The sequence below is a fragment of the Charadrius vociferus genome, unplaced genomic scaffold (genome assembly GCF_000708025.1).
Source record: "Charadrius vociferus isolate BGI_N301 unplaced genomic scaffold, ASM70802v2 scaffold163, whole genome shotgun sequence".
NCBI lineage: Eukaryota > Metazoa > Chordata > Aves > Charadriiformes > Charadriidae > Charadrius > Charadrius vociferus.
In genome coordinates this window covers 2,176,012-2,187,202 of record NW_009648332.1, presented here as the reverse complement: position 1 = coordinate 2,187,202, position 11,191 = coordinate 2,176,012, and the positions used below count along the sequence as shown (strand labels likewise).

At 38.6% G+C, this 11,191-nt stretch overlaps 1 protein-coding gene across 1 annotated transcript in view; it reads right to left on the bottom strand.

The window, feature by feature from the left end:
* GLIS1 (GLIS family zinc finger 1) overlaps nucleotides 1-11,191 on the bottom strand; it is a 115,055-nt gene that overhangs the window by 32,237 nt on the left and 71,627 nt on the right. Inside the window, exons 3-5 of the mRNA XM_009884609.1 lie at nucleotides 10,651-10,812; nucleotides 7,153-7,263; nucleotides 3,224-3,356 (exon numbers count right to left, since the gene is read on the bottom strand). Coding sequence (XP_009882911.1) covers nucleotides 3,224-3,356; nucleotides 7,153-7,263; nucleotides 10,651-10,812 — 406 coding nt within the window. The remainder of the gene's footprint in view (nucleotides 1-3,223; nucleotides 3,357-7,152; nucleotides 7,264-10,650; nucleotides 10,813-11,191) is intronic.

Here is an 11,191-nt window from a genome sequence, read left to right as displayed (position 1 = left end):
CAGCACTTTAGCTTATATGCCCTAAATAATGACAGAGGAACAGTTTTGCCTATGGAATTGTACTACACATAGTATGGAGCACCTTCTGTTTCACTGTAAAACAGTCTTTCAAATCTTGATTTATTTTCCCTGTCACTTTTTCATACCGTGCATGTGATGGGGTCTCATATGGGGTGACCTGATGGAAGTATCAGGGAAGATTTACTAGTTTTTTTACAACATCCTGGAGATGGATTGATATAATCAGCAAAGAAATCCTATCAGAGAAAGTCAGTATTATTGATAGATAAAATCCTTAATTTCACAAGAGGTTCTCAGAAATGACACTGAGAGGTTAGGGATGGTCTGTTTATCTATAAGTGAATAACTTTTTTCCCGTTTTATTGTTGTCACGTGAAATCTGAGGCTATTTCTGAGGTTCTTAAGTGCAACCTGTTCTGAAGAACATGTCACTGGTCTTTCCTGTCCTGCCTAGAAGCGAGAGGCCAAGCCATGCTTCAGCTATGCCAGACTGTCAAGGTGGAGAGCAGAGGCCGCGTGATGCCCTTACAGATCTTAAGAGTGCAGATGACAAAGGCAGAGAATGGAAATAATGCCTGCCTCCAGCTTTCTGCCACTTTTGGAGGAGCAACATATAAACTGTGAGTGCAGACTCCCAGGGGAACAATGTTAGAATGATGGGTTATTTCCCTTTCTACTCCATTCTGTTCATGTTACATTCCAACATTTTAGTGGAACTTGAACTAGAAAGGAGAATAGGAGATGTCAAGCAGGATGCATTTGTTGTTTTTATTTTTAAGATTTGGAATAAGAAAAAAAAAGCAAGAGATTCTTGTCTAAGTAATTTTTAGGAATTTATTACTTTGCTCTTACATAGTAAAATATATTATTAAAGTGCCTAAGCTCTGCCCTTGGTGCAGGGGAACTAGCACCAGGCATTTTTGTTTCTAAACCCAGTTTACGATTGGATTTCTCTAAGCCTCAACAGAAACAAGTTAGGGTTTTCTCTGGAAAACTCTTACTCGGTTACTAAATCAATTTAAAACATACTTAGTAATACCAAGTCAAGCCTTTCCTCCACAGTGGAATCGAAAGAGGATAAAGTGCATCTTAAATCAAGATAGATTAATTTAGCTCTAAGCTAAATAATTTTATGTGAATAATTTTAATTTTAATAACACTGCACATTTTCTAATATTGACCAAGTTTGAAAGTAGTCTTCAAAAATGGCATCCCTGCCTTTTTTTGTCACACCTTCGCTCTGCTCTGCAATCCAAAGGCTTCCACCTATGAGGACAGGCTGAGGGAGTTGGGGTTGTTCAGCCTGGAGAAGAGAAGGCTCCGAGGAGACCTTATTGTGGCCTTCCAGTACTTAAAGGGGGCTTACAAGAAAGATGGGAACAGACTTTTTAATAAGGCATGTTGTGATAGCTCAAGGGGTAATGGCTTTAAACTAAAAGAAGGTAGATTTAGACTAGATATAAGAAAGAAATTTTCTACAATGAGGGTGGTGAAACACTGGCACGGGTTGCCCAGAGAGGTGGTAGATGGCCCATCCCTGGAAACATTCAAGGTCAGGTTGGACGGGGCTCTGAGCAACCTGATCTATTTGAAGATGTCCCTGCTCATTGCAGGGGGTCGGACTAGGTGACTTTTAAAGGTCCCTTCCAACCCAAACCATTCTATGATTCAAACTGTCCTCCACTCTTAGGCATAGCACGCGGTATACCAGACTCCACATTCCTGCGCCCAAATTAGGAATAGTCTGTCCAAAACTGGATTTAGTATGCATTATCATTTAAACAATTATAGAATGAAAAAGTGATTAATATCTTACATCTTTTTTTCTGGAGATTCTCTCCAGACTATACAAAGTGCTAGATACAAAACATTGCCATATATCCATCCCATTTCTAATACGCAGCTGCAATTAAAAATGAATAAGATACTGAGATGAGTCTGGAACATGACAGAGAATGACACAAGAAAATGTGACAATGACGGCTTATAAATCAAGGGAATGGCATAATCTGGAATTTTGTGTGTAGTATTGGTTATCCCATCCCAAAACGGATATTACAGAGTTAGAGAAGTTTCAAAGGCAGTAATATGAATGGTTCTCCAAAAGCAGGTTCTACCAGAGCAAACAAAGTAAGAGTCTATGTGCATACCCTTCTTATTGAACATCATCTGAAAGTTGCACATGTAAAATTAGTCAAGGAAAGTTTTTTTTAAAAAAAGTGTGCGCCTTGCAACTCGCTGATACATGATGTTGCTGAAGCCAAGAATAAAATAAATATGAAAACTAGAAAAAGGGCTAAATAGTTACATGGACAAAAAGAGATTTGAGAGTGAAAACAGCTGTGAAAGGTTCCCCACTCTAATCTCTAGAAGCAGTGGAGACATATGGGTACCCTCACAGGGTGAGGCAATTACAATTGAACTGATGGCCTTTGAGAGTTTCTCTTCCTCTTTCTCTCTGCTGGCTAAACAAAGAACCTGAGATTGCTACATCCCTGATTCAGGATCCTCTGCTGAGGTTCAAAAGTTGTGAATCTACATCTTATTTTCAGCAGAAGGGAATGGCAGCATGTTTTTATCTTCCTATAAAATGTATAGAACAGTCTAAAGTCCCTGAAAGGGACCAGCTCTTGTTCGAACCACAAGAAAGGAAGAAAAGACAGACAAGAAGGAATGAAAGAAAGACTAAATACTAGAAAAGATAATTAAAACAACATCTTTGACATTTCAAATTCAAGCTTTTGCTCCATTCATACATCACCATATTACTTGTTATAATCACACAGTGCATGATAACACACAGTCTCATCAGCTTTTCTGCAGCTCCTGAAGAGCTGGAAAACCTCATTGCTGCGTGCCTTTGTCTTTGCTACAGCGCTTATTTGGCTTTAGCAAAGCTCATGCACCTGCATTCTGCTGAAGCCAAGGCAAACTTTTTAAAAGAGAACAAATGGATAGAGGCTGACTTTCAGCAGGGCTGCTACCCCCTTCACGTGAAATTAATAGGAGCTATTTGGCTGACTAAGTCTGAAAAAAAAAAAAAAAAAAGTCAGGCCTTAGCAAACAACTGACAAAATTATTTCATTTTATTTGTTGGTTTGGCTTCTTTTTCATAGTGGCAAATCAGACACATAAGCTTTTCTGTTTTAAATCTTGTATTATATGACATATTTAGCACCATACTTATTAGAAGTATTCTTACCTGTAATTAAATCATGATGACCTACAGATCTACCACATTTCCCATCCAAAATGTGCTGTGAAGATGTGTGGAGTTGTTGTATAGCTAAGCATTCACTTAGTACATCTTGTTCGATATCAGTACATGAATTTAGCTACAAGAGGAGGATAAAATAAACATTTTATTTCAAAGTAAACCAAATGACTTCTAATTAAATTCATATGTCTCTTTGCTTAAAGATTATGTATAGAAGAAAGGAACAAAATGTCATTCTTAGGAACTTGGTACAATTAAGGATGTCTCTATTACTTGTTTTTTTTTAATTAGAGATAATTTTGGTTTTCTTAAGTGCACAAATTAAGTGTGCTAATCTTAAATCAACAACAGTTTGCTTCAGAAATAAGGTACCCTGTGTTTCTTCAAACTTTCCTGAGTAATTTAACTGCATATTTTCAGGCATTCTGTAGTTTCTTGGGTTCTGTGGCAAAAGGATTGCATCACCTTGTAGCTGTGACACTTAGAAAGACATTTGATAGGGAAAGAAAAGCATTTGTGCTTATCAGATTAGAACTGGTGGAATAATATGCTGTCAGTAATGTGTAAGAGGTATCACTGATATGTCAGCTATTCTCCATGTAAATTAAAGCTGTGGCAAAAGTGTCTGAAGCAAACTCTTGAAAACCACAATGTCGATCATATTAAAAACAGCAGGAGAGGAGAATTAAGAAAGAAAAGCATTTCTAATTCTCTTTCAAACATGCTGATGTTGCCAAGTTTTTGTCATAATATAGTGCTCACATTACACAAACAGCCATCATATTCTATGGCCATTAATAAATAGTTATTGTCTTTACATTTACAGTTTTGCATACCGATCTTCCCTGGGTTTGTTTATTCTAAATAGAGGTCCAGGCAAACCTATTTAGAATTCTGCCATACAGCCATTTGTTGATTCAAGATAAACATGTAACATTTGGATCACAAAGTGCATCTGCAGCCAATTAAACTTAAACTACTACTAAATTAACAGCTAACTTTCTCCTATTTTGTTCTTGTAAAGCCTTTCAGGACAACCAAATATTACTTCTGCAGTCATCTTCTAGGCTATCAGCTAAATATTCAGGATTTCTTTGATGTAAGACTAAGCTCAGGCATTTTATTTTGTATCAGAGAGGGTGCATTTTGGTAGCATATCTCAACCAAGACATGTGGGCAGAGCAGCCTGTTAATTTTTCTTTCTTGGCTAAGTCATTTCTACTCAGAACTCCTCGGAAGCTGATACCAACAGACAACTGCCTTTGCCAAGTTATAACCAAAACCGAGCAAAGGCATATAAACAGTCTTTTCTGCTTTTTTCCAATGTAGACTGTCACTGTTTCAATAACACTGAGATTTACTTAGTTGTGAAAGGGAGTTTTTTCCTATAATAGGTTTAAGTGAAATATTTAGGGGGTTTATTATTTCTTTATGAGTCAGATTTGCTTTGGTCCCTTTTAAGAGAGCCTGATCAAAACACATTTTAAATCTGCTGCTTTTTCACATGCCTTTAAAGTTCAAGGAAAAAAGACGAAGGATGAAGTATTCATAAAGTTATCATGGATAAATGAGACAGGAAATCTGAAGATGATTTCAAACCACTGGAGGAGTGTAGATTTAGGTTGTTCTCCCAAATAAGGTGTGGGAGGCAAGGAACTAACATTATTTTAAGGTAGACTTGATAAGTCTATGGGAGGGTACGCATATGCATGCTGGAAAATTCCACAAGATTAAGATATTTGATGTCTTGGTACATCCAAGCAGCTTGAGTTTGCAATTTTTGTGTACCGCATTTGTCCTGTATTGATTCTATGCTTAAGGCCTCCTGCTGCTTATGCAGGAAGTACTTTGTGCTCCTTAATGCAAAGTTTGGATTTAGGGTTTTTTCCCACCTTCCTCCATAGAACTGGAAATAGGCCTCAGCAGGTGACAGGGTGTAACAGTGGGGACTGTCCCTTTGTCCAGATGTAAAGGATATTAACATGTTAATGCATTCAGCCCAGTACATAGAGCTGAACAAATGATACCTATGTTTGGAATTAGGAAATAACTCCCTTCTTCCTTCTCCCAAGAAGTATGTCAGCAACCATAGGAAGGAAAGATGGGGGGGTTCTCGCCTTTGGAACAGGGAGCGTGGTTGCTTTCCACAATCAGCCGAGAAATTTCATATAAAATCTTCCTGTTGCAAAGATTTTGATATTCCAAAGATTTTGGTGCCATAGTCAACCTCTTTCTGTGGCCAATTACTGCTATGGCTTTCTGACTTTTACTCTCATTAAGACCTAAAGGTTGCTCTAGGGAAGCATTGGTAATTTTGCGACCTGTGGTGTGGGAGGTGGGTACACAGCACACCCTGTGGAACCTTTGAGAGAGCTGTAGTGAAACCACATGGCCTGATAATACAAAATTGGGCTTGAAAACTAGGCAGTCCTTTCCAGTCTTGCCAGACTATTAAGAGTTGTGACTGGACCTGACATATGCAGAAACAACTCGATTCTGTGGACATCTGGATGGGTGCTAGTATGAACAGTGTTGCTCCCAGGCACAAAGGTCCACATGTAATATTAGAGTGTTTCTTGAATGACTATTTGAAATCGTGTGCACAACTCTGGACACTGATGTGCTAGCAACTGTTAGTCGCACAGCATGCATCTGATGCAGAGAAGGGTTACAGGAAGAACTGGGGGACAGACAACCATTCTAGGAAAGGGGACCATAAATTCAGATTGGTGAATCTAGCCAAGTGAAAACTGCATGGGATGTAATTCATGCTGAGAAGTAGCAGGAGGGAAGGGGTATAAGACAGGGGGCATAGCTGACACAAGGACAAATCAGTATGAACTCATCGCAGTTGTATTCAAGCAGGAAAATCAGGCCTTTTTGACATCCATCTCACTCCTCCATGGCTTATCCCAAACTCTGCTACTAAGATCACCTGAGTTCCACTATTGTCTCTTCTCTCTACGTGTTCCACTCTTTGCTCTCCGGTACTTCTAGTTCTTACCTTTGGCATTTTTCAAAACTAGCTGCTCCCTAGCTCTATGCCAGGCTCTCATTTCTGCTCTGTCCTCCATCCTTTAAACACGCCTTGCTGTCTCATCCATGATGCTCTTGGCAGTGGCAAGACAGCTGAGGGAAGATGTCAGTGCTGCTTATTGAACTAATCGTAATTGCTTGCTAAGGCTTGCATTCCCTTCCACTCCTGGGTATGAAGTATGCTCATGGTCTGTTCTGTCACAGACCAGCTCTGTGGGGTCCCAATCATCTTTTCACAAACCGTGTGTGCAAATGTGTACTAAACAAGTCTCTGATCCTGGGCTGGTGCCCATAAGCGTCCCCATTTAATAATGAGTTCAGAATTTAGCCCACAGAAACCAAGATACTTATTTGAATCTAACAGTAGCGAAAACATAACTAGCAATCTGGGCTTGGAATGATTTATAAATGCATTTAAAATATAGAGGTAGTGGGAAAAGTGGGGGGGTTTCATTCTCATCTATTACAAGTGCTCCTTTCCTGACATTTCCATAGTATCCTGATGTAGTTTCATTTGTGTTTTAGATGATCTGCCAACATGTTTTTACTAGCTGATTGCAGAGACTCAATGCATGGACATTTCATGTGAATGACAGCAGAATCTGGGCTTGTGTATGAAAGATGAACAGGAGAGAAATGCTTGAAGAGAAAGGGTGGGGCAAACGGAAATGACAGGGTGGTAGCCTTGAAAATGTAAAGCTATGAAGTGGACTAGTTAACAATAGTGATTAAAAACCAATCGGAAAATTAGCTCAACTTCAGTTTTCTTCTAGCAATATTGCAGAATAACTCTGATTTGAAAATATATAAACTAAAGATAAATTAAAAATAATTGAGGACATCTGGAGATGTGTCACTTTTTGCCTAGTGGGTCTTACCTTCTTACGCACCTGTTGTTCTTTGGCTGAATGAGCTTTCACATGTTTGCGCAGAGAGCTGGGGTCGGTGTAGCGTTTGGAGCAGCCAGGAATCTGACAGGCGTAGGGTTTCTGTAAATGTGAGAAAAGGGGAAAAGATTTCATTTTCCTCTACATCTCTACAATCAGCATATAGAACGTTGAAGGATGGCTGTTTCTGTGAAACACGGTGTTAAGCCTGAGCGGTTTGCTGTTTCCAGATTTGCTCTGTCTCCTCTATGTACACAAGCCAGACATGATGCAAACAGAAGAATAGCATTGATCACTCTGATTTTGCAGTCCATGCAAGCACTGAGAGCACTTTACACATCTATACACTGGCACGTTGGATATTGATTACTGGGCTGAATTAAATGCTTGAGCATTACTTTTTTTCTAGCCTTTACAGTAGACAAAATGATCATGAGATCACCCAGTATAATTATAGATATAGAAGCTCTGGGTTTGAGTTCGACTTACATTGTTTTTACAATAAGTGTTCCATATGCAGCAGAGCAAAACTTGTGATATAGCACACATTTAGTTTCATTCATACCTTGTTCTTTTTTGGATAACAGCAGCAATATTTTTCTTTTTATAAGTCCCAATCAAACAACCTGCATCAAACTTTAACATCTGAGCAAATCAATACAGAAAGAAAAATCCATTATTGTTGATTTTGTCAGGAAGATCTTTCCAGCTGATTTTGGCATGTGGCAGAGCTTGCCACTTCTATGTGGTAGAGTATGAGCACCCTTCCTGAGAAAACCAGGCAGTTTCAGTACACTCTTCTCATAGGAAAAAAAAAAAAAAAAAAAAGGATGCTCCAATTTAGCCGCTGATTCTGGAGTCCCAATGACTGAAAGCCTCACCAAGCTCTTCTCTTAGTTATGCCTACACCCAACAAATGAAACACTATCTCTCTGTTACAGTACAACCTCCAAATGAATGTGCAATTACCAAGTTGAACAACGGGACTCTGGCACTTGTTATTAACTAACGACTGAATTAAGTGATAGCAAAATAGTGCTGCACGTAAAAGCTCACAAAGTTTTAAAAAGTTAAGCGGAACATTTCTTTTTTCTGTTTTCTTGCCTCATCTATCAACATTACCTTAGCCTTCTCGCTTGGACTAGTAAGTCCGTTTGGTGTCTTCCCAAAGGTACAAAACTGGTTTGTCATGACCTCAGTGTCACATTCTTTAATCCCCTTGGTTTCAGAAAGAGGATGCACAAAAGTGAAAAAACCACCAACCCCACCAGTTTGGGGAGAAGTGACTGTGAGGTCCTTTAAACAAGTTGCTGTACCCCTGGAGGAGTGATGACATGCCCTTTTTACCACAAGGACAGATGCGTTCCTTTGTTCTGCTTCTACCTAGGAGAAGGATCTACTTCCAGATGATTTAGTAGAGATTCGATCAAACTAGCATACACCAGTAAGTCTCTGAAATGATTTACAGATTCTCCTTTTGGAGAAGATAAATGATGGAGTGACCTACATTGAGAAGCTTTAAAACCAATTCCAAATGCACTCAATAAGGAATAAGTAGCCTATATAAACCCCTTTTCTTTGTAAGTCCCTCCAGAGGATAAGTATTGCTGCTCTGTCCAGCCAGCAGGAAATTTCTGAAGGAATAATAGAATCATTCACCAATGCATGACCTTACAGGCTAACACAGCACCAACCCAGAAAGTTACAGGGCAAAGCAGATTTATTGAGAGTGTCTGGAACACAGAGAACTGACACCTGAGGAAAAACTGTGGAAAACTTTAACAAATCCGTTAGCAGAAAAACTAGCAGAGTATTTTTCAAATCATTGATGTCATTCAATTAGTGATAGAATCATTGAACTTAGTGATAAGGAAACTAGATGAAAATCTGACTGCCCTTAAAAAGGTTCATGGTTACTTGCTTTGACATTCCAGACAGTGATTTTGTCCACTGAGCTAATGCAATGTGCAGTCTTTACAGTAGCACCAGCCTGTAGCTCTGGTATTTTTCACATTCACAGAAGCACACAGTACACTAAGCTAACCCATCAGACTTCAATTAAACCAGGTAAGTGGAAGTTAGTTACTGTGTTGTAAGACTACAGAAACAGCTTTAAAGAACCTGCAACAGAATAGCATGGAGGATGTTTTTAGACATTTAAGAAAGTCAGTAGAAAATTATTACTGTACCTTTTTCCTGATTTATGAGCATTTCAGATAATAAAGACAGAGATAAAGAGAGAAGAACAGAAAACAGAAAGTTAAGAGATTTGTCTTCAATAATGTACAGATCAACAGATACAAGAATTTTTGCTTATTTTGGTAACCATTTGAATTCTCTTTCAAAACGAATAAATGACATTCCATTTGTGACTTCAGCTAATAAAAAATATATCTATTAGATTCAAGCAGTTACATTTCAAAACTGTGCACCCAATTTAGTATATCCACTTTCAAAAGAGAAGCATTTTAAAACTAATTACAAATTCAAATATCTCAGGTTGACTTTCAAATAAATAAAACATTGTTATTGTAAGTGTGCTTTGGTTTGGAAAATGTGACTGACTCGCTTCTCTTACTTGTTTGTTTTTGCAAGGCATAATGTACATTAGACATTCCTTAATGCTGCACTGTCTGAAATGTGTAACTGCTTAAAAAGTAAATATCAATTAAACTCAAAAGTTCTGCCCCATAAACACTTGGCCAAACGTTAAACCATATATTCACTTCTTTGCAAAGACAAAGGAACAACTCTGCCTGTTATTCTTTACAAGCGTTATGCTGAGGACTTAACTGGTCTACAAAGTTGTCTACTTACTTTCTTTCCCCACAATATGGCGATTTAATTTTATTGGAGCCTAAGACACTAGACAGGCTCCCATATTCTCTGCAAAACAAGTGAGAAGACTTGTAGAGTTGAGCTACAATCTACCAACTGTACATAAGAAAAGAGTTTGTTTCTCACCCAATTCTAATGGTGGGTACTTAACAAATTTCATATAGTTATAAGGCAGATGTATTACGAAATTATGTCCAAAACTGAGATGCATTTACCTTCAGCTGAGATGTCTGAACTGCTTTTGCATTCATTCAGAACAGATGTTATTGAAGCAACACAGGATAGGAAGCAAGACAATGACACACATTTAGTAGGGCAGCAATGACTCAGCTTTCACTCATACTATACCTTATTCTGCTGCCTCCTCTTACTGGAACAAGAACAATGGGAGAGTTTGCTGAGTAACTTATTCCTGAGTAACCTATTCTTGAGTAACTTATTCCTCAGCATGAGTAACACAGCTGAATTTGCCTTTCTGTGATCAACACTTTTTCATTTCTCAAAGCACACACAATTCAAAAGTACAGTTTGAGCTGAGTTTTCCGAGACACTCCTTGTGAAAAGGAAAAGTCACCCTCCAGTTGCAGAACAGATTGTGTACAAGGACCACTGGAAAACTCAGTGCAACTCCCAGTATGAAATCATGCTTACGGTATCCAGGTGCGTTCGCTGATGCTTTGCTCGGTCGCTGGAGTTGCTGAAAGCTTTCTGGCAGCCAGGATGCTGACACAGGTATGGCTTCTCCCCAGTATGACTCCGGAGGTGAATCTTAAGGTTCTCAAGCCTAGAAAATGCCTTGTTGCACCCTTCAAACTGAAAAACGTCATAAAAAATTGTTGTAAAGTACTATTAAATAAACCATGTGCAGCCACAATGAGAACAGTGTAAGATCCAAGTTGGACATGCAATAAATCAACCAACATTCAAACATCTGTTGAAATTTATGGATGAAACATAACATTTTGTGCTGTTCATTTAATCTGTCACTGAAGACATGGTGTGTAGCTCAGTAATAATACAAGGGTTATAAATATCTCACATGTTCTGTCTGAAGTATTGAATGCTTGAAGACATGGTGTCAGAACAGAAAATTTAAAGAAAGAACAAGTGTTCTGATGAGTTCTCTTAGATGTTAATTGGCACAGGAACCACTATGAGCAATAACAATTAGCTGCTACAGACAGAGAGCAAG